This window comes from Rhinatrema bivittatum, chromosome 4 (assembly GCF_901001135.1).
Source record: "Rhinatrema bivittatum chromosome 4, aRhiBiv1.1, whole genome shotgun sequence".
NCBI lineage: Eukaryota > Metazoa > Chordata > Amphibia > Gymnophiona > Rhinatrematidae > Rhinatrema > Rhinatrema bivittatum.
The window spans coordinates 380,284,941-380,309,141 of record NC_042618.1 but is presented as its reverse complement, the minus strand read 5'-3'; the positions used below and the strand labels follow the sequence as shown (position 1 = coordinate 380,309,141).

General features: G+C 41.4%; 1 protein-coding gene across 3 annotated transcripts in view; it reads left to right on the top strand.

The window, feature by feature from the left end:
• The window catches only part of TASOR (transcription activation suppressor), a 387,184-nt gene that overhangs the window by 192,614 nt on the left and 170,369 nt on the right, over positions 1-24,201 (top strand). For all 3 annotated transcript variants that reach the window (XM_029600919.1, XM_029600917.1, XM_029600918.1), the window contains 2 exons: positions 1,149-1,223; positions 19,746-20,432. In XM_029600919.1, coding sequence (XP_029456779.1) covers positions 1,149-1,223; positions 19,746-20,432 — 762 coding nt within the window. The remainder of the gene's footprint in view (positions 1-1,148; positions 1,224-19,745; positions 20,433-24,201) is intronic.

The window sequence follows — 24,201 nt, the reverse complement described above, 5'->3', positions numbered from 1 at the left end:
AAAAAAAAGGCACTAGGGACGCGCTAGTGTCCCTAGCGTCTCTTTTTACCGCGGGCCCTAATTTGAATATATATATATTTTTTTTTTAGTGAATCGCGAACACAGGAGAGCGGGCGCTTGCCTGCTCTCCCGCGAACTTTACTGTATCGGCCTGACTGTTCCTCCGTGGGATCTGAATTTGGTGTTGAAGGTTCTTACAGGGGCTTCTTTTGAGCCTCCGAAAGAGACCTCACTGAAGGACCTTCTCTGAAGACTACATTCCTGGTGGAGGTTTGGTCTGCATGACGGAATTCGGAATTGCAGGCCTTGTCTCGCTGGTATCCTTTTTGGGTGATCTCAAGCACTGTTGCCTTTCGTCCAGTGCCATCAATTATGCTCCCTACGGCCAAGTCAGAATCCCATCCCCGGAGTTGACTGAGGAGCCAGCTGGGGCTTGGGAGTTCTCTGCTGCTTGGAACGTCCGTGGAAGCTCTGATGCTGTGTATAGGCGAGAGGAGGTGAAGGATATTATTTTCTCTGGCGAAAGATAGAATTCCTAGGCTCCTGCCTCAACGGCCTCCTGGATGAGAACGGCGGTTCCAGAGTTCCAGTGGAGAGCTGTTGGAATACTTCATGGTTGCCCGAACCCGGATTAACCTGCCATAAATCCCAGAGTGAGGATTGGAATGCATATTTTCCCAGTTTTTTCGTTATGACATTACATCTCTGCATTGCTATTCAGGAAACTGGTATCTTGGGCTTTCATTGGTTGTACAGTGCCAGCCCCAGAGTGACCCAACTCAATTTGCTGGGGGTCCACAGATAACCCTGAGTCAGTGTTAGGAGTAGCACTGAGGTATTGCGCGACACCACCTAATATCTTTTTAGTTTTGTATCCAATGCACATCAAGTTTTCTGGACATGTCAGGCTGTTTGAGGATCTTGAAAGGGGTGTGTTGGGGGAGAATTCATATATTTCATGAATACATGTGTCCAGTTACGGCAACTTCTTGGTTTGCATCTGATCTACATCAGATTTGCAGATGTCATGGGGTGCTAAGGAATGTTTGTATATATTTAATCACGTTTACAATATGAACTAATCTGAATTTATTGTATTTAGAAATACCTGCAGATGATAAATTCTCATTGATTTCCTTTCTTATTAGAACATCAGACTAGAAGGTCTCGTCTTCTACATGCACTGTTTGCATTTCAGGAGCCTAGAGGAGTTGTTTGTCGTGGTGAGTGCATTTAGTCATTTTTTTTGTATTTGTTTATAAAGTGGTTCATTTTGAACAATGAATAAAAAAAAATTAGCTAAATGATTTCTAACAACAAATCTATGCAAAATGGATTACTTGGAGTCCCCCAGTAAGTATAACTATTGAATAATGCAGTTAGAATTTTAAGAATTATAGACCGTGTTAGCAGGTGAGGACAAATTGGTCCATCCATTTTTCCATTTGATAAAGGAATCATATCTTATGGATGTTAATGGCTGTGTATATTTTACTGTTGCCAGACTTAATATAAATATCTTAATTTGGTACGTTCTTATTTGATATCCTGGTCTCTCTATTCTTCTGGATGCTTCAATTATTCTCTAAATCTTTTTCTGCAATTGTTTTTACTAATACACTAAAAATTGATGATTTTTCAGAGTAGAAAGATGGTTCCACAGATGTAGGGAGCACTTGTTTGAACTGGCATGTGATACATACAAACACATTTTAAATTTGTTTGAAATCTGTGAGAAATCTATTTCTTAAAACTGAATGAGATGTTTATCTTAAAGATAATTTAACAGGTTCCGAAAGATATATTTAGGGCAATAGAGGGATGTACCATTAAGTGAACACACTGTCCCTTACTTAATAGGTTCTCCCTAGTTAACATCAAGCCTTTAATTATATTTTGACCAGTTAAATGCTACAGAAATGCATGTGTCCCCCGGATTGTGTAGTCAGATTTGAGGGTAGGCAGGTGCTTCAAAGCTGGTAGAAAGATGTAAAATTCTGGAGAAAACCCTCTGAAGCAAATTTTAATAAAATGTATGTCAATACAAACAGCATGGCATTCGTCACACATGGGTGACAGATGGAGCCTGACATGGAACTTTGACATCAAAGCTTCTAGAAGCTTTGATCATGCACTGCTGGGCGTGTGCCATCCTGGCCATTGTTCTGCATGTTATGCAGGGCCCCTCATTGTCAGCTTTTCTGCAGAGCCTACAGGCAGCATACTAGATAGGCCTTATGGTCGCTTTCTCTCTTTCTTTCTTTCTCTCTCTCGTGCGGGGGTTGGGGGGAGAGCAGGCAGACTACGGTGTCTTGCACGTCTCTGTCAGACTATTACCCAGGGAGAATATCATTTCTGCTGGGAGCCCTGCTTTGGCAGCAGGTGTAGACATCGAGGAATCCAATCCAGGACTACACTAATCATTGGTGCACGGACTTCCTCCCATCTACCCCCAACTCCGCCACCTCTGCGCACCAGGAAGAATTAGCTTTCAGTGGGTTGATATGTGATGCCAGGAGAGGGCACCTTCTGGTGGCAGCCATGAATTCCTCCCCCCACCCTCCCAAAAGTGTTTCACTGGGGGATAACTCATTCTCATCACAGTTCATTGCATCAGCCTTTGAGGGTACAGGTGGCCCATTCACCTCTGATGCCCAAGAAGATGTGTTCTCTCCTCCTGCCTCGCAGTCTGTGCTTCCATCAGCAGTTTCAGGGAGGAGCAGGTCATAAGCTTCAGGAGGCTCTGAAGCACAGGAACAGAGCATTTGTACACAGGCATAGACGTATTCATTGCTTATTAAATATCATTTCACCATGGATCTCATCCACTCTCAAAATCTGCACACCATCACACATACCAAAATCAACTACTCTAGTCCTTTTAGATGTTCCCTCATTTAAGCTAGCACATCTCAACAAGACACGGGAGCACTCATTCTCCGTTGTTGGACTGTCGTTATGGAACTCCCTTCCATACTCCTCACATAATATCCAGGATCTTAAAATATGTAAAAAGGATATAAAAACTTACCTTTTATCCCAGGACAAGGAGGACGGTAGTCCTCATATGGGTGACATCACTGGACGGAGCCCTATCACGGAAAACTTTCTGTCAAAGTTTCTAGAAACTTTTGACTGGCACACTGAGCCTACTGAGCATGCCCAGCATGCCATGATCTACCGACGAGAGAGGGAGCAATTTTAGATCTAATTCTCAGTGGAGAACATGATTTGGTGAGAGAGGTAATGGTGGAGGGGCTGCTTGGCAATAGTGATCAAATTTGATTTAATGACTGGAAAGGGGACAGTAAGCAAATCCACTGCTCTTGTGCTAAACTTTCAAAAGGGAAACTTTTTGATAAAATGAGAAAAATAGTTAGAAAAAAACTGAAAGGAGCAGCTACAAAAGTAAAAAATGTCCAATAGGCATGGTCATTGTTAAAAAAAAAAATAGCATTCTAGAAGCACAGTCTAGATGTATTCCACACATTAAGAAAGGTGGAAAGAAGGCAAAACTATTACCAGCATGGTTAAAAGGGGAGGTGAAAGAAGCTATTTTAGCCAAAAGATCTTCATTCAAAAATTGGAAGAAGGAACCAACAGAAGAAAATAGGATAAAGCATAAATGTTGGCAAGTTAAATGTAAGACATTGGTAAGACAGGCTAAGAGAGAATTTGAAAAGAAACTGGCTGTAGAGGCAAAAACTCACAGTAAAAACTTTTTAAAAATATATCCGAAGCAGAAAGCCTGTGAGGGAGTCAGTTGGACCATTAGATGATCGAGGGGTTAAAGGGGCACTTAGAGAAGATAAGGCCATCGCGGAAAGAATAAATGATTTCTTTTCTTCGGTGTTTACTGAAGAGGATGTTGGGGAGGTACCCGTACTGGAGAAGGTTTTCAAGGGTATTGATTCAGATGGACTAAACCAAATCACTGTGAACCTAGAAGATGTGGTAGGCCTGATTGACAAACTTAAGAGTAGTAAATCACCTGGACCAGATGGTATACATCCCAGAGTTCTGAAGGAACTAAAACATGACATTTCAGACCTATTAGTAAAAAATTGTAACCTGTCATTAAAATCATCCATTGTACCTGAAGACTGGAGGATAGCTAATGTAACCCCCATATTTATAAAGGGCTCCAGGGGCGATCTGGGAAACTACAGACCGGTTAGCCTGACTTCAGTGCCAGGAAAAATAGTGGAAAGAGTTCTAAGCATCAAAATAACAGAATATATAGAAAGACATGGTTTAATGGAACAAAGTCAGCATGGCTTTACCCAAGGCAAGTCTTGTCTCACAAATCTGCTTCACTTTTTTGAAGGAGTTAATAAACATGTGGATAAAGTTGAACCAGTAGATGTAGTAAACTTGGATTTTCAGAAAGCATTTGACAAAGTTCCTCATTTTATTTATTTACAAGCCGTTAAGCCCGTTAAAACGGTCTACATCCCTTTGTCTCTCACCTCCCCCTCATTCTCTCTCCCCTCACTCTTCACCACCTCCTACCTCCCTCCCTCACACTCACCCACTCCTCCCCACCCTCCCTCTCCTCTCACTGTCCCTCCCTCCCACTCAGTCTCACTCACTCCCTCCCCCCTCTCTCACTCCCTCCCCCCCTCACTCAGTCCCACTCACTCCCTCCCCCCCTCACTCAGTCCCAGTCCCTCCCTCCCACTCAGTCTCACTCACTCCCTCCCCCTCTCTCCCTCCTCTCACTCACACTCAGTCCCACTCACTCTCCCTCCCTCCCTCCCTCTCCCTCAGTCCCACTCCCTCCCTCCCTCTCTCTGTCCCACTCACTCCCTCTCCCTCAGTCCCCCCTCTCCCTCTCACTCCGTCCCTCCCTCCCTCCCTCTCACTCAGTCCCTCCCTCCCACTCTCTCTCTCCGTCCCTCCCTCTCTCTCTCTCTCTCATCGCTACCGCCGCCACCACCCCCTCCTGCTGCCGCCATGTTTTTTTGTTTTTTTTACGCTGCCTAAGACCTACGTGCTCGCCCGCACATGCGCAGTAGAGCTGCTCTCTACTGCGCATTTGCGGCACGTCGGTCAAGCGTCGTTTATCTAGTTAGATTTAGAGTTTTTTATGTACCGACAACCGTTTGCACATCGTATCTGTTTACATATTACTTATAACTTTAGGACAGTGCCTTTACATAAAACAGTAACTAAGCGTACAGAAACTAACAAAATAACCTAGAAACTGAGAAACTATTTACAGAATTCAATAGCAAATCGTCTTTAAGCTGGTCAATGAAAGAGACCATAAACTGATTGAGGATCTGGGTAGGCGAAAGAAAGTTACAGAAATTGGGGTCAAACAGAATGGATACAGAGGAGGGTTTCAAGGATGATTTTGATGGGGGGGGAGAGAAGAGGGGGGTGGGAAGTTTAACTTAGTGTTAGCACGAGGGGAATTGAAGCACATTGTGTGAGGTAAAGCAAGGTAAACTACTATATGCAGCTCTGGGGGTCGTCAGGAAGGTGGTTATCATGGGAAGGGTAGGCTTGTAGGAACAGCCAGGTTTTTAGCTTTTTTTTTAATTTGGGTGTAGAGGCTTCAGTGCGTAAGTCTGGGGGCATGGAGTTCCATAGGGTGGGGCCAGCCAAGGAAAAGGCTCTGTTCATTGTGGAGATTAATTTAGTGGATTTGATAGAAGGGGTACGGAGAGTTCCTTGGAGGGCGGAACGAGTTGGTCTGGTGGAGGTGCGACGAAGTAGTGGGGGGTTTATCCAGTCTGTGTTTTCGTTGGTGATGCTTTTATGTATAAGGGAAAGAACTTTGAAAATGATACGGGATTGTATCGGCAACCAGTGGAGGTCAATGAGGGTAGGAGTGATGTGGTCACGCTTTCTGGAGTTGGTGAGGATACGGGCTGAGGCATTCTGCAAAAGTTGTAATGGTTTGGTGTGAATGGCAGGGAGGCCAAGGAGGAGTGCATTACAGTAGTCTATTTTAGAAAAGATAATATACTGTAGTACTGTACGAAAATCTGTGAAGTATGGGAGGGGTCTGAGTTTCCACAATGAAGCCTCATGAGAGGCTTCTAGGAAAAGTAAAAAGTCATGGGATAGGTGGCGATGTCCTTTCGTGGATTACAAACTGGCTAAAAGACAGGAAACAGAGAGTAGGATTAAATGGACAATTTTCTCAGTGGAAGGGTGTGGGCAGTGGAGTGCCTCAGGGATCTGTAGTGGGTCCCTTACTTTTCAATATATTTATAAATGATCTGGAAAGAAATACAAGTGAGGTAATCAAATTTGCAGATGATACAAGATTGTCCAGAGTAGTTAAATCACAAGCAGATTGTGATAAATTGCAGGAAGACCTTGTGAGGCTGGAAAATTGGGCATCAAAATGGCAGATGAAATTTAATGTGGACAAGTTTATTTTTATTTATTTAATTTAAAATCTCTTCTATACCATCGTTAAGTTAGATAACCATCACAACTGTTTACAGTAAGGCACGATAATGAAAAAATGAGTGGTATAGCTTACAACTTAATCATGTGCCATCATAGTACGGTAACAATTTAATACAATAAACTATGTGGGCCGGATTTTAAAAGGGTTATGCACATAAGGTACGCGCGCAAGTCCCGGGGCTTGCAAAAAGGGCGGTCGGGGGCGTGGCCAGGGGGCGCGGTTTTGGATCGGGGCGGTCCGGGGGCGTGGCCAAGTGCCCCGACACAGCAGCCTGTGTTGGGGCCTGGCGCGCATAAGTTACTACTGCCCGGAGGCAGTAGTAACTTTTCAGATAAAGGTGGGGGTGGGGGTTTTTTTCTAGATAGGGCCGGGGAGGGGGGGGGGGTTGGAGGGAACGGGCAGCACGCGCAGGGCTCGGCGACCCCGGATTTTATAAGATACGCGCGGCTACGTGCGTATCTTATAAAATCCAGTCTACTTTTGTTCACACGCGCTGTGTTTTAAAATGTACCCCAGCGAGTAAGTTAAGTTTGTATGTTAGGAACATATTAGGTGGTTTGAATTTAACATTAATAAGCAATTGTATGTTACAAGCAACATCTTCTAGTTTGGTGTGTCCTTATCAATCAACTGTTTTTCTCGTTCTCTTTATCTTTATAAAAAGCTTGTTTAAAGAGCCAGGTTTTCAGATTTGTTTTGAATATTTTCAAATTTCTCTGCAGCCTTATTTCGAGTGGCATGGTGTTCCATAGCACGGGGCCAGCCAGTGACAGTGCTCTTTCTCTTTCTTGCATGAGGCGTGCTGTTTTTACAGAGGGGACAGTTAGTAGAGCCTTATTAGCAGATCTCAGGTTTCTTTGCGGGACGTGGACGCGCAGTGCAGTGTTTAGCCAGTCAGCTTTGTCATTGTGGATTAATTTATTAATTATACATTAAGCCTTATATTGTATTCTTTGTTTGATTGGAAGCCAGTGTAATTCGGCGAGTGTTCCTGTAATGTGGTCATTCTTTTTTTTTTTTTTTTTTTTTTTTTTTTTTTGCCAGTCAATATTCTAGCAGCTGAGTTTTGTAATAATTGCAATGGCCAAATCGTAGATTGTGGTAGTCCTAATAGTAGGGAGTAACAGTAATCAGTGCTTGCGAATATCATTGCCTGTAGAACTGTGCGGAAATTGTTTAGTGTTAGTAGAGGTTTAAGTCTTCTCAGGATCATTAGTTTCGTGTATCCTTCTTTTATTTTCAATGAAATGTGTTGTTTCATGTTTAGCTCAGGGTCAATTATTACTAGATTCCGTACTTTTGTTGCTAGCACAGCAGCTTGAGTATTTTTGGTTGTGGATGTTGGTTGTATGTGGTGTATGTTTTTACGTTCCAGGTGTACGGATTCAGTTTTGTCGATGTTTATTACTAGTTCCATCTGATTTTAGGAGGAGTTTGATTATTTCAAGATACATATTGGCAAGCTTCATTGTTTCTTCAACGGTGTTTACAGTTAACCTGTCATTGGACGCGTGTTTTCCCTTACCCCTTATTCAGAAAGGGGCGGAAAACACGCGTCCAACCCGCTGAACCTAATAGCGCCCTCAACATGCAAATGTATGTTGATGGCCCTATTAGGTATTCGCGAGCGATTCAGTAAGTAAAATGTGCAGCCAAGCCGCACATTTTACTTTCAGAAATTAGCGCCTACCCAAAGGTAGGCGCTAATTTCTTCGGGCGCCAGGAAAGTGCACAGAAAAGCAGTAAAAACTGCTTTTCTGTGCACACTGCGACTTAATATCATGGCGAAATTAAGTCTGAGGTCCCGAAGGGTAAAAAAAAAATATTTTTTTTTTGAAGTTGGCCAGCGACTGTCGGGTCGAAAACCGGAGACTCAATTTTGCCGGCGTCCCGTTTCCGAGCCCATGGCTGTCAGCGGGCTCGAGAACCGACACCGGCAAAATTGAGCGTCTGCTGTCAAACCCGCTGACAGCTGCCGCTCCGGGCCAAAAGGAGGCGCTAGGGACGCGCTAGTGTCCCTAGCGCCTCCTTTTGCCTGTTTCCACCGCCGGACCTAATTTAAATACTGAATTGCGTGCACAGGCGAGTGGCCTGTGCACCCGCTCTCCCGTGGACTTTAGCTAGTTTTTTTAGTTCTGTAATGGGAATGGTGTCAATTACGTGGGTGGCAGGGTTCATTTGATTTATCATTTTCTCGACTTCAACATGTGATACCTCTTCAAATTCTGACCTGTTATTAACGTCTCTAGTGGCCATCTTAATCTCTTGTTTTGTAGTGTTCAGGATTTTTTTTTCTCAGTTTCTCAATTTTGTCTCTAAAGAATTGAGCTACCTATTGCATTGGTTCTCTTGTAGGGTTAAGTGGTTGTTTGTATTGTCACTTGTTAGGTTTTTTACTGTGTTAAATAGCATTCTAGCGTTGTTTGAAAATTTTTCTATTTTTGAGCTGTAATATTTTTATTTTTTTTTGGTGTCTAAAATTCTTTTTTTTGTAGTATGCTAGTTGTTTTCTGTACTTTGTTAAATTCTCTGAAGTTTTGTTAATTTTCCATTCTTTTTCTTTCTTTCTAAGGCTTCGTTTAATTTCTTTGATTTGTTCAGTGGTTTTTTTATTCGGGCCATTTGCAGAGGGTTTAATTCATTAGCCAGGGTAGTGGTTTTGTTTAACCAGTCGGTTGTTGTGGCTATTAGCGTAGTTGATGTGTGTTAGTTCTTCAATTAGTCTGTCTTGAAGTGTATCAGTGTTGAAAGGGGGACGGTATGAGAATTCAGCTGTTTTTTCTATTTGTCTTCTGTGCTTGATCTGAGAGTTAATGAGGAAGTGGTCTGACCATGGGATTTGTGTGTATTTGGTTTTTATGTTTTCAAGGAAGCTACTGTTAATGAATGTAAGATCTAACGGCTGCTAATGGTAAAAAAGCAAGGGTGGCTACACTAGTCCATAAATCTGCCAACTTTCAGATGTCACAAACAATTCATGATGAAGATGGCAGGTTTGTGATGGTCAAGGGATCTTTAGATGGGAAAGAAATTTATATTTCTTTCCCTATTTGTAGTTTATATGCTCCCAACATTTATGCTCATGATTTTTTTTTTTTGCTTATGTTCTCACCCACAAGGGTTCCTGGTCGTGGCTGGACTATAACTGCATATATGATTCTCAACTGGATAAATGTCCCCCGGGACCTCCTTGTTCTGGTAGGGCATACAAGAGAGTAGCCTTTCTTTGCGCAGAGCATGATCTTTTAGATTCCTGGTGCACTCTCCACCCTGAAGAAAAAGATTATACCCATGTGTCTAGAGCCCATGCATCCCTCTCCCGGATTGACCATAGATGAGGGGGGTTTCTCTTTTGTTACAAATGCAGTTATTGGTCCCCAGTTCTCAGACCACATGTTAATTTGGATTGACTTAAAGTTCTCAGTTTGGGAGCCTGGGGAATGTTTTTGGAAATTTCCCAGTTTTTTATGCAATGACATGGAATTTCATTCCTTTCTTCAGAGAAGTTGGGAAGATTTACCAATCATAATAAAGTTTAGTTACTCCCCAACTTTTCTGGGAAAGCAGTAATCAGAGGAGAGATAATATCCTTCGTGTCTTCATGCAGGTATAAGATCAAAAATGCTATTTTACAACTAGAGTCCTAGCTAAAAATGGCCAAACAAAGACTTATTGCTCAGCCCTCCTTGGAGAACAGATCGGCATATTTTTCCATCCTGAGGGACCTGAACTCAGTATTGCAGCAGAGAGCCCATAAATCTCTGCATGCCTCCAAACATATTTTTTTTTGTTTTGGAAACAAAGCAGGCAAACATTTGGCTAATATGGTTGGGTCCTACAGGGGGAAAACCTTTACTCCCTGTATGAAAACCTCCCAGGGAGAGAGAGTATTTAAAAAGAATGCTGTTTGTGACGTTTTTTCGGGTCTTCTACGAAACTCTCTATGCTGAAGTACCAGTGGACCCATGTGTGGAGGAGGATTTCTTTAGGAATCTTCCTCTACCAAAATTAATGGAGGCCCAAGTTGCTGTATCTTAACAGGCCAATCCAACCCTTAAACATGATTAGTACCAGCAAACCTGAAAAAGCCCCAGGCCAGATGGGTTTTCATATGACTTTTTTTTAAATAAAATATTAGACTCAAGTAGTAGGTCCTCTGACTTCCTTCTATCTGGATGCATTAAAAAAGGGAGCCTTTCCATCTCATTTCAATACGGCACATGTCACAGTTTTGTCTAAGATGGGAAAGGACCCCCTAACTCCTGCCTCTTATAGGGCCATCTCACTTCTTAACTGTGATAACTGTGGGTAAAACAGAGGTGAGGCAGAGCGGCCGCAGCACCCAGTGTCAAATATCATAGCTAATAGACTCAAATCAGCAGATGTGAAGATTCAGGGAGGAGTTAGACAAGGCTGTCCACTCTCCCCATTGCTGTATATCTTGGCTATTGACCCCCTGCTGAGGAAAATTGATGCAGCACTGGATATCCTGAGATTTCAAAAGGGCCAACATACTTTTAAAGTGGCCGCTTTTATTAATGATGATCTGATATTCCTCACCATGCTCGGTCTCTCTAACCCTTTTGATGCGGTTGGAAAGCGACTATGGTCAGTTTGCAAGCTTGCAGATTAACCAGGATAAATCGGAAGCGTTGATGTCTGAGGTCTGGTTCGTTCTTCTTGGCCGGGTCCCTTCCCATTAAAATGAGTCAATTAAGGAAATTAAATATTTAGGGATTAGGATCCCCATCGCTCTTTCAGATCTTTATTTAGTTAATATTCGCCCACTTTTGAATAGCACTTTCCAATCTTTTAAAAAATGGCAGGGATTACCTCTGTCCCTTTTCAGTAAGATTCATCTGTTTAAAACGATGATCCTACCAAATGGCTGTATCTACTTCAGATGCTCCTGATCTGGCTTAATAAGAGAGACTGCAGAGTAGAAAAATTGCTCCACAAATTCCTGTGGAATGGGAAGAAAGACCGAATATCTCTACATGCCCATATGAAACCATTGGCACAGGGAGGGATAGGCTGCCCCAACTTAACGTCTTTATAATTTAGTTTGCATGTTGCGCTATCTAGGGGACTGGCTTCTGGATACTTCCTACTACGCTCCCCTTCAACAACTGCTCAGCTGGCTGGATTTACCTTTGCTTAATCACATACTGCACATTAATCAGATGGAAGTAAAGAATTATTTAACATCTCAAGTGCTGATAATTTCAGCTTGGAAAGCCTGGTTTTATTTAATGTAATTACCTTTACCTTCCATCATGATTATCACCTCTTCTAAATATATGTGATAGTCTATTTCTTCCTGGAAAGGGAAGCTCTATATTTCATAGATGGAGAAAACATGGTCTTTCCTTTATATTCCAACTTTTCTCTCAAAGAACAGGTGTAATATTTAGTTTTCCAGAATTGCGAGAGCAATATTCATTACCATCCCAAGATTTCTTTGCTTACATGTAATTGTGATACTTTATTAAAACTTATGAAGGATCATTTAAGATTACACTTCAGGTTAAACTCTTACAGGATATTATTTTAGGTGATAAAAAATACAAACCATCTATAGCTCAGTTTTCCAGAGCTCTACATGAAATCCCAGATTTAGGAGACCTAAAAATATTATTTGAGAGGTGGCAGAAATTGCCAGAATTTCACATTTTTTTCAAGAATTTATATTCTTTAAGGATATTCCGACCTTAACAGAGAGTGCCCTTTATCGGAAGCTACAATTTAAATCTTTAAGACAATATTTGTCTCCGGCTAAGGCTGTCCTAGCAAAACTGATCACATCTGCAGCCTTTCCTAAATATACACATACTCTAAGTTCCTTTTATCACAGCTTTAGGTCCTGTTCCGGCATCCAGGCCTTCTGGAAAGGGATATGTCAGAGATGTAGCACAATCTTAGGCATACCTATCCCAGTAGATCCTACCCTTTGGTTATTTGGAATTTCACTGAGCACTTCTCTAGTTGAAGATTCTTCTACTCTCAAGTTCCTTCAGAAGGCCAGCCTTGTGGGGGAAAAAAGTTATTCTTTCCAATTGAGTTGGTCCCTCTCTCCCTCAACGGGACCACTGGTTCTGCCTTTTTATGAAATTCTATACTTTTGAATTTGTCTGCCAAATTATCTTCACCTAAACCTTTTCACGATATGCAATCTATATGGGACAAGTTTAACGAGTTTCTATCGCCGAGAACTGACTAGTTTTGTTTTGTTTTTAAAATCCCTTTATCTTTTAGGGATTTGACTTACGGGCAGAGACTTCTCTGGGGACTGTACCTTTGTTCAACAAGCTATTAGTAGGCTTACCCAGCCATGCCAAACTGAGCCACGCATACACTTTTTTTTTTTCACTAGTTTTTACTTTTTTAGTTACCTTTTTTTCAAGTCTCATCATGCTGTTCACCTAAGGGGGGAAAGGGGCTGGAATAAGGGAGGGTAGGGAAGGGGAAAGGTAACTTTCCACAGATAAAATTTTTGGTTTATTGTATATATCGTTCAGAAGTGTTATTGTACTCTTTTTTTTCTATTTCATGTTATATATGTAATGAAAAGCTTAATAAACATAATTTACAAAAATAAAATAAATGAAGCATTGGCCAAGACTGGGAAGAACTTGTAACCCAAAGAAGCACAGTTACAGATGGAATCCTGCTTACTCTTGTGCAGCCAGTACAGCCAGAGGTGATGCAAGAGTATTAGGTGTCAGAGGCGAACCTTATAGCACTGCACACACTCCTGATCCCACCCTTCCCACAAATAATTTTAAAAGTATGCATTTATAGTAACAGATTTTACATGAAAAAGAATATTCAGTGTTCTAAGGTAAAAATATCACTTAAAAATATTATTTACATGCATTGCTGTGGTACCAACCGGAAAACTCAGCAAAAAATACACCTGTAGTCATATGGTATTGAGACTATTGTAAAGCATGTTGGCCCTCAGAAAGCTTTAAGTAAACTTAATTACAATATAGTAAATCTCTCATACAAAAACAGCACTAACTACTAGCACTCAAACAATAACAACCCTAACTATGAAAAGGCAAAACTTCAAATATTATACCAGGCCCTAAAACATCAATACACCTGATATTAGGAAAACGGAAAAAAACAAGCTGTTATAGATCCCTACACAGAAACTACATGCTAGCAAAATACCTCACCTCAGTCACACATGCAGAACACAGACAGGCCCTCACCAATTACAGAATAAAGAGACAAAGTATAACTAGAAACATGCAGACAAAAAGTTGAATTGGAAACCATAAGACAGACTCCATATGCAGTGTAACAATGTAAAAACAGAAATTTCCCTATTCCTTAATAAACAACAAATAATAAAATCAAGATATATAAATCACCAATCATAATAGTAAAACCATAATTATAAAAAGAATATTTCAGAACAGTTGATGAAAAGAATACCCAATAATTCATTTTTTTAAATTATTCCCAAATACCATTAAAAACAGAATATAAACCAAATAAATAAAATATTTTAAAACAGAAGCCATCAAATCACACCCAATTATTAAAACTAATAAGGATTAAAAAAAAAATCTCCTGCTCTCCATACCTGGGAACTTTTGATTTCAAGTCACGCTGAGATTGTCATGGATTAGTTTGTGGATGGAGTAGTACAACTTTCTCATCTGTCTCTCTCATACCCATATTCTCAAACACACGCGCACACACGCACTGAGGAGAAGAAGCCGCTGTCAAACATCCCTTCTAAGTTATCTGGATAAGTTATTTCCAGATAAGTGGATATCATTGAATATTGTGCCCAGGAAGCATAGCTTTCCTCATTGATTTTAATGGAAATGAAATAAAATAATTGATTTTGGAACCAGGACAACTGAAATTTAAAAAAAAAAAAAGTAACTTAAAAGAAGCAAATCAAATTTTTTTTCCTGTGCTCGTCCCTATTAGGAACTGTAACAATGCATCTGTATTTCTAGTGATCTGGTTCTCTTTTCTATGCTGACCATCTGTTATCAATAAATTACTATTTTCATGTTTGCTTTAAAGAATAATGAACCTCTGATCCCAAGTGTTGTCATAAGCTGACAGTGGCTCCTCTTCTACCTCATGGCCCGGCCGACAGGGCCGCCGCCTCTCTCTCGCCTTGTGGCCCGGCCGGCGGCTTCTCTTTGGTTGTGTGGCCCGGCCAACAATGGCCTCTTTGGTCCACAGAGAGGAGGGACCCAGCAGCGCAAAAGACTCCCCCCAAAGGAATTGTTGGGGCTAAATTGAGGCTTAAAATAGGTGGAAACTGTGGCTGAGTTTCTAGGAATGTACCCATTGCTAATGATGCCCTGACTGCAGGAAGCTGCACAAGTTGGCCCTGCAACCATGTGACTGGCCTGACCGGCCCAACAGGGCATGCCTGAAGCCTTGATAGGCCAATCTGCCCCTGGTGGTGGCAGTTTGTGGGTCCTTTGACTTGCCTTCACATGTAGAACCTTAAGTAAGCTCTTCAGCATCAATTGCCCAAACCATTATAGCAACAGATAATTAACTCCTTAGATGTGGGTCTCTCTTTAGTAATGGACTTCTGTTGCATGTCCCAATGCATCAAGCGATAGTCTACCGATGCCTCCACCGAAGTTGGGTTGCTCACACTAAGAGCTGTAGTCCCAAGTAGTCATTTTCAGATTTAGCTACTAGAACTGCAGTCATTTGGCCATGTTTTATAAAAACTAGCAAGGAGGCACAGGCTCATATGTCTTTTGTGAGGAGGCCTTATGGATCTGGTTATGGGCCTGTAGCTGCAAGTCATACCCCCAGGTGATCTAGTTTGCAGGTGTTCAGAATTGCTGGTGGACCAGCTCAGCAGAGTCTTGCAACTTTACTAGTAGTCTCTGAATCAAGTGGTCACAAACGATCTGCTCTTCTATTGGGGAACCCTGGTGATCAACCTGTTCATATCAGAGGACAACTGGAACTGTTCTGTTTCATGAGACCAAGCAGCTACAGATCAGCTCCTGTTGCTTTTGCACTAACTGGGAGCTTCTCTCTGACCTCTGAATACCCATCAATTTCACTTATTGTTAGGACTGTCCACCAGATTCTACAGGGCAGGAGTTATTCTTATAGCCCTGGCTTGGCTGTATCAGGTGTGGAGCCTTACCTCCTCTACCTTGTCTGTTCAGCCTCCAGTTTAATTGGGGTTATCTCTGACGCTTCTATCCTTGGCCCTCACAGTATGAATGTTAAGTTCACAGTAGTGTCGTCCTTGTTCCTTCCCAAGGCAGTAGAGGGTATTTTAATCTTTGCTAGAAACCCTTCCACAAGGAAGTCCTACAGTTTTAAGGAGAAGTTGTTTGCATGGTGTGAGATATCATTTGAACAGCTTCCCTTGTGGTTCCAGAGATCTCCATCAGTATATATTTTTTCCCTCTTTTCTTCAGTCCTAAGCATTTCAATCAAGGTGCCTATCAGTGCCACTGTGGCTTATTACCAATGGATGGAAGGAGCTCCTATTTCTCTCCAATTTTTTGTCAAAAGTTCATGAAAGGATTGTAACATTACAAGCTTCCAGTCAATAAGCCACCAGTACTTTGGAACCTCAATGGGATCCTGGCTCAGCCTATGAAACCTCCCTTCAAACCTGTCAAGTTGATGGACTTGAAGTTCTTTTCTTGGAAGGTGGTGTTTCTTGTGGCCATCGCTTCAGTTTGAAGAGTGAGCAAATTAGACATTGGTCTATTTGCCATACATTCAGTTTTTTCACAACATAGTTCTACGCACTAGCCCTAAGTTCCTTCCTAAAGAAGTATCTGCGTTCCACATCAGCCAGTCAGTTGTGCTTCTTACCTTCATTCTAAGACTGTGTACACACAATAAAATGGGCTTTCATTCCTTCTCACTGTAAGAGCACTAATGTATTACCTCAAGGAGTCTTGACCTCCTTGACCAGTCTCTCAATAGTTCATATCCCTTGATCCCAACAGATTGGGAAGGGCAGTGACCAAAAACTTTATAATTGGCTAGTGGACAGTGTAGTGCAGTGTTTTCCAAACCTCTCCTGGAGGCACACCTAATTGGTTGGGTTTTCAGGATTTCCATAATGAATATGCATGAAATAAATGTGCATGTACTTGGGTCTTCAGTGTATGCAGATCTGTTCCATTCATGTTCATTATGGCAGTCCTGAAAACCCAACTGTCTAGATCTGCCTCCAGGAGAGGGCTGGGAGACATTGCTATAGCACATTGCTATATACTAGCTGATTTACGGATTAGACTTTGTCAAGGCTCATCAAATACTAGCCATAGCTACCTCAGTGTGTCATTTGAGGACCACTTTGAAGACAACCACAAAGCTGCTGCTTGCTTGTTTAGTCACATTTTCCAATCTTACTACTGTCTGGACTGTATGTCCTGAGGAGATGGTACTTTTGGATATGAAGTTAGAGCATAAGTAAATAAGACTTGTCATACTGGGTCAGACCAAAAGTTCATCAATCCCAGTATCCTGTTTTCAACAGTGGCCAATCCAGGTCCCAAGTACCTGGCAGGATCCTAAGGGGGTAGATAGATTTCATGCTGCTTATCCCAGGCATAAGCTGTGAATTTCCACATCTTAATTATTTATGGATGTTTCCTCCAGGAAATTGTCCAAACTTTTTTTAAATACAGCTAAACTAATAGCTTTCACCACATCCACTGGCAAGGAGTTCGAGCTTAATTTTGCGTTAAGTAAAAAAATATTTTCACTTCAAAGTTTAAATGTATCACCTAGTTAACTTCATTGTTGGTCCCCTAGTTTTTGTACTCTTTGAAAGAATAAACAACTGATTAATGTTTACTTGTTCCATTCATTTTATAGACATATATCTCTCCTCAGCCATCTCTTCTCCAAGCTGAAGGGTCCTAACCTCTTTAGCCTTTCAACATAGGATATTGTTCCATCTCCTTTATCATTTTGGTTGCCCTTCTCTGTACCTTTTCTAATTCTGCTATATATTTTGAGATGTGGTGACCAGAATTGCACATGATATTCAAGATGAGGTCTTACCATGGAATGATACAGAGGCATTATGATATTCTCTCTTTTATACTCCATTCCCTTTCTAATAATTCCTACATTCAATTTGCTTTCTTGGCTGCTGCTACTGCATGCTGATCATTGTTCCTATTTCCAGATCGTTTAGAAATATATTAAAAAGCAGTGGTCCCAGAACAGAGATCCCTGAGGCACTCCACTATTCACTTTTCCACTGGAAAAATTTACCATTTAGCCCTCCTATCTGTTTTCTGTCTTAACCAGTTCACAATCCATGTTACTTTTTAATTTCCTAAAAAGTCTCTCACGAAGGACTTTGTCAAATGCTTTCTGGAAATCCAGATATACTATATCAATTGGCTCACCTTTATCCAAATGTTTTACGCCTTCAAAAAAATGTAGCAGATTGGTGAGGCAAGACTTCCTTTGGCTAAATCCATGTTAGCTTTGTTCCATTAAGTTATGCCTATCTATATGTTCAGTAATCTTGTAATTTGATAATTTCTACCATTTTTGCCTGGCATAGATGTCACCTACTGGTCTCTGTAGTTTCCTGTATCACCCTTTGAGCCATTTTTAAAAATCGGAGTTACATTGGCAATCCTTCAGTTTTCAGGTACCATACTATTTTAATGATAGTTTATGAAGTATTAATAGTAGGTCCACTTTTTCATTTTTCAACACTCTGGGATGTATACCATCTGGTCCAAGTGATTTGCTACTCTTTAGTTTGTCAGTTTGCCCTAGTACATCTTCCAGGTTCACTGAGATGTTTGTTGTACAGAATAATCACCTTTGAATATCATTTCTGGCTTGGCTATCTTACATCTTCCTCTGTGAAGACTGAAGCAAAGAATGAATTTAGTGTCTCTTCTATGACTTTGTCATACCTTAGTGCCCTAAGTTCAGCACAGCTTATTCATCCAATAGTCTACTCTCCACAGGGGGATCTGGGTTGTCAGTAGTTGCTTCGCAAGGCAATCCCCAGCTTGGGCCTCCTCACTGGTTATGGCTGATTTTAATCCTTGTTGACAGAGACCTTTCAGGCACTTCAAAGCAGACATTCATGTCATGTAGATATTACCCTTTTCCAGAGAACTGTCTGTTTCTTTCTGAGGCAACAGAGGGTAAAGTGAGTTGCACAAGGTCACAAGAAGTGGCAGTGGGCTTTTGAATCCTGGCTTCTCTGTATTGCAGCCTGCTGCTCTCTCCACTAGGCAGTTCCTCCAATTTGCTATCCTCATGACCAGCAGCCAGTTACTTATCTACATTCTGAAAGATCATAGCACCAATAATATAAGTCCTATCTGTACCATCCTGAGCACACTTTCCTGGATATGAGTCTTTACAAAAGAATAACACATTGCCTGGAAGGCCGGTTCTAGCTACAGGATTATGTTCTGCTTTTCAAAGGTGATTATTTTTTCTGATGGCTTTGCTTCTGCAAAGCAGTAGAGGAACTGCTGTAGTGGAGCTGGGACCACCCTACAATATCCCTGAAGGTTGTATTTTTATACTTCTTTCTCTGGTTCTGGTGTTCCAGGGGTACCACTCTAGTCTTCATTGACCATACTCCTTCTCTGTGAGCTAGGATCTCATTGCTCTGGATGCATACAATACAGTCTTTCCCAAACAGGCAGATGACATACATGTGGCACCTATTGCAAGAGATTGGGCAATCCCCATTTTGCTGATGGCCTGCTGGCTCTATCAACCCCCCCCCCTTCCCCAAATATTAAAGGGAGTGGGAAATGAAATGAAATTCATTTGTATTCCTGCTTCCATTGTATCTATGCATATTCATTGTGGATATCCTGAAATCCAGTTTAGTTTATGGCCTTCCAGGACTGGAGTTGCCTACCTCTGCCTTAGAGGTTAGGTTTGGAGTTTTATTTTTAGGAATTTAATCTAACTAACCTCTCAGAAATGTGATGCTATTTAGGTTTAATAATGTCTTAGTTCTTAGTTCTTTGAGCTGCTGCTGCCTTCTGTAGCCTAGCCTCTCAGGAGTGCAAATCTTAGCAGCTCACCCTGCTAGTTCACTCTACTTGACACTCTGAGTAAAGGGATCTTGCAGGGAGATTTTAGTTTATATTCCAAGTAGGATTGTTTTACTCTGTGATTTTGGGTAAGTTACTTTTATCTCCTTTGCCTCTACGACCCACTTAAATATAGTATTTGTCTTAATCTTTTTTTTTTTTCCTAGTCAACAGATAGACAAGAACTCTTAACCTGTCTCTTATACTGTCTACTTTTTGTACATCAATTTATTTTCTCTCCACAGCACAACAAAATTCAGAATCAACCACCACCGGGCAGGAAAGTCATGAGATTATGCCAGAACTCTTGACGTTTATTTCTTCTCTACATTTCGCTCTACTCCAATGTCGTAAAGACACTTCTGGAAGTTTTAATGCTGTTGTGGAAAAACATGCTCGCCAATATTTGAAGAGACGTGCCAAAGGTTGTAGTAAATACAGAGAGTTTGTTTTGTACAGATATGACCCACGATTGGATGATAAAAAATCTCTTTATTCTGCTCCAAGGAACAAATCTCATCTTGATGGTGCTTTACGCAACTACATGCAAGGCCCTGAAGCATATACATTACCAGTAAGGAAAGCTAAGGAATTGATTGAAGAAAATAGAGTTCAGCAGTTTAGTCCAATATCTGACTATGGTGCTCCAGAAGAGGAAACTGACATGACAAAACCTGTGAAGAAAAATGGTCCCATTTATGAAACTGCTGCATGTTTTCTGCGAAAGTCATCCCAGAATGCAGACTATGATCCAGATAGACTCAAAGATCTGATTAATTTAATTCAGTGTAGGAAAAAAAATGTTGGTGGGGAAAATGAAATCGAAGATTTTGAGATGAAAAGCAGACTGAAAAGGAAACTTGAAGATGGTTCAGAAAATTTGCGGAAGTACTTGAGGAGTGAACCTGCAGGGGGCACTTACCAATATGAAGGTAAGAGAGCATTTATTTAGAAAAAGAGAGTATATCCTACCCAGTTTTTTTGGGTGCCTGTACATACAGTGTCTTGTAAACTTCATATCCTTGCAGTTTTCACATTAATGCTTTTTGATGTCTAGGTTTTTTTAGACAAAAGTTTTGTTTCACTGATCTGAACAATTATAGAAATATCCAAAAGTAATTAAGAATATGATTAAAAATAAACCCTAAAAAGCCTTGATTGCATACGTCGTCACACCATTTGTCATAGCAAACCCAGATTAGCTCTATTTAGCCTTAATATATGAATTTCAATGTGTTTGAATATCGGGGGGGGGGGGCACTGTCAGATCAATCATTGTGAAGAGGAAACAGTTTGACACCACCAAGATACTGCCATTATCAGGCTATCCCTCCTTTTCTAAGTCTGTAGCCGTGGGTTAAAGAAACTGCTGCAAAAGGTCACTCTGAGGCCCAAGATTACTTTTTAAAAACTGCAGATGTCTCTGGTTGAGATGGAGAAAATGTGGAGTGTTTGATTTCAAGATTACTGTGCCTGTATGGGTGGGGTAGCAAGAAGAAAAGCCATACGAGATGCCACATGTTTTTCAAGAAACACTTATAGGTGAATTTTAATCGCCTGCATGCATCAAAACCAGAAGACATGCAAACAAGTTGGGCTGGTGCACACCAAGCGGATTTTATAAACCTCCCGTGTCTGTGCATATCCTCCGCTATGCGTAGAAATAAGTTAACAAAATGGGGCGGGGTGTAGGCATGTGAAAGCCTGGTCAAGAGATGAATGCGTAAATACTCGTACTGATGCACGCCACAGTCCCTTGCCAGGTAACTTTACTTCTGCTATGAATAATGTGTAAATGTTTAAAACAAAAAAAATGTAGGAGTCAGTGGGGTTTTAAGGGTCAGGGCTAACAGGGGGGAAGGGAAGCTATTAAACTAAGGGGGGTTAGGAGGTCCTATCTGGACAAACTGGGAAAACAGCAAATGGCGTCAGCGCGCCTCACTTGTAAAATTTCCCCACTTACCCAGTAGATATGGGATTTGCGTGCGTTCATTTAAAATTGTGTGCACATGTATGCACATCCAGGCTATTTTATAATGTGCGAATGTTATAAAATAGACGCATTTCTGGGTGCGGGCTGACAAATGCGTGCACCCACTATAGTTTCCTCTAAGCAAAGCATGTGAACGATCATACATTTTGAAGCATTGCTCACAGGTTTTACCTGGTCACTTGCTTTGTGCTTTATACAGAAATTCAATGCTAATACTGGCACTCAAAAATTGTTGGTTTAATAAATTTGTTGCTCATACAAAAAAAATGGAGGGAACATTAGCACCTGCACACCTGTGGAAAAATTTTGTGGTCTGAGACTAAACTGGAACTTTTTCATGACCATGCTAAGTCATGTGTGGTGTAAAAAAAACACAGTATAGTGCCCTCCTAGCCTCATTCCTATAATAAAGCCTGATGGCGGCAGGACTGTGTTGTGGGGGATGCTTTGCAGCAGAGAGAGGGAGACTTGTGAAGATATGAAGATGGATGATGAAAAATACAGGCAGATCTTGGAGGAAACCTGTTGGAGTCTGTTATAGACCTGGTACTGAGCAGAAGATTAACCTTTCAACAGGACAATCAGGCCGATGCAATTCTGTGTGCTCAGGCTAGCGCACAGGTTAACCTGTGGTTGGATGCGTGTTTTGGACATGCGTCCGTAACCCTTTATTCAATAAGGGGATTAGCATGTCCAAACCAGCGCTTAACTAGTAGTGCTCATCACATGTAAATGCTGTGTTGATGAGGCTATTAGCTAGTACCACCTTATGTAAAAAAAAAAAAAAAAAAAAGTATGCCAGCCCCAGAGCTAGATGGTCTTGAGGAGCCCCAAAAGTTTACAGAAAAGCAGAAAATACTGCTTTTCTGTGATTCCTCAGACTTAATATCATGGCAGTATTAAGTCTAAGGAACCACAAAAAGCAGCAACATGAGGAGAAAAACTTTTTAAAAAGTCCAGTGGTCAGGTTAGGAAAACGGATGCTCATAAAATTGAGCATCCGTTTTCCTATCCCGTGTACAGCCACTTCTGGGTGCCCAATGCCATGGATGCACTAAGGATGCACAATTTAGCTAGTCCTTTTTAGTGCGGCAGCTCATTTGACTGTTGCATCAAGCGCCCAGGAGAGTTGATTGTGCTTGTGTTAAAATAATGCGTCCAGTTTGGATGCACGTTTTTAGTGCATCTGTATTGCATCAGCCTGAATGATTTTAAACACAGAGCAAAAGCAACAATGTAATGGCTCAGCAAGAAGAAAGTGAACGTGCTCGAGTGGCCCAGTCAGAGCCCAGATCTGAATCCAATAGAAAATTTGGGGTAAGACTTGAAAAAGGCAATCCACAAACATTCCCTAGCCAACTTGTAGTAGCTTAAGTTCTTTTTCTGTCAGGAATGGGCAAAAAATGTACTATCCTGCTTATCCTAAACTATTCATGGCTGAATTGCTGCTAAGGGGTTTCCACCAAGTATTGAGTCAAGGGATCTGAAGACTTATGCAATCAATACTTTGTTTTTTGCTCTTAATTACTTTAGAAATAATTCTTTATTTAAAAAATGTATATGCTGCCTTATCTGAGGGTTAAGGCGGCTTACATTTAAACACATAAGCAAGACAGCTTATCATAAATACAGTATTCTGGTACCTATGTGATAAGGCTATACATGTTAAATGCTTTCCAAAATGTGTGCTTTCAGTCTTATCCTGAAAATCTCAATATTGTCCTCTTTGTTTAATGCTGGCAAATGAGTCTACCATGTTGGGCCTGTGACAGATTTTTTTTTCTTTACTTTTAACTAGTTTTATTACCTTAAAGCTTGGTATGTCTTAATAGGCATTGGCCTGCAGATCTTAAAGCTTTGGTGAATTAATATTTGCTAGAGCATCGCTACTCATGGCTTCATTGTTAGAACGTTAAATATAATTCATGTTGAAAGTCTGTAGTCTAGGGGTAATAATTGATCCTACAATCTCCATGAAACTATATATTCCTGTTTGTACCCCGGATTAGTCCAAACAAGTGGGTTTATGCATCCCTACCAGCTGATAGTTTTGTTCTCTGCCTCTGTAAGGCACAGCTACATAACTGAGTGCCACCTGCAGTCCCTCAGTATTTCTGTCTCCAGCAGATGGTAGAGATGCATACCTGCAGTCTGGAGGTTTAAAAAAAACAAAAAAAACCAGGAGAAGAGTATTAAGCTTCCCAAGGTTTTAGGTTCCTCTGTGGGCCATCCTTGGCTAGAGCAGGGGGGTTGGCAATCTCTGTCAGGACTCGGCCCTTATTTCGCAGGGTGGGGCATAGATAGTTAGGGGCCCTGGTTCCCTCTCCCCTCTGGGCCCATCACTTCTTTACTGTGCCTGACTTCTCAGCAGGGTATTCTCCAGAAGTAGGGAAGTAGTCTTTCTTCCTTTGTTCCCTTTAGGCCTTGTTTCTTTAAAAAAAAAAAAAGAGCAGAGAGCGGGAGAGAGACTGCAGCAGCAGTGCTGAGGAGCCAGTACGTTTTCTGCCGTTTCCTGCCAGGAGGCAGCAGGAGGGACTGGGCCGAATTGCCTGCATTTGTCAGGGTCTGTAAGTGCTGTATTTCAGCACCTCGACAGAGATCAGTGTGATTGCTGATGTTAGTTATTTTTAGGCCTGACCACATGTGCAGGCCCAACATGCCGGCTCCCACGCAGTGTGGCAGACTTTGCTGCAGCCCGAGGCAGTCTT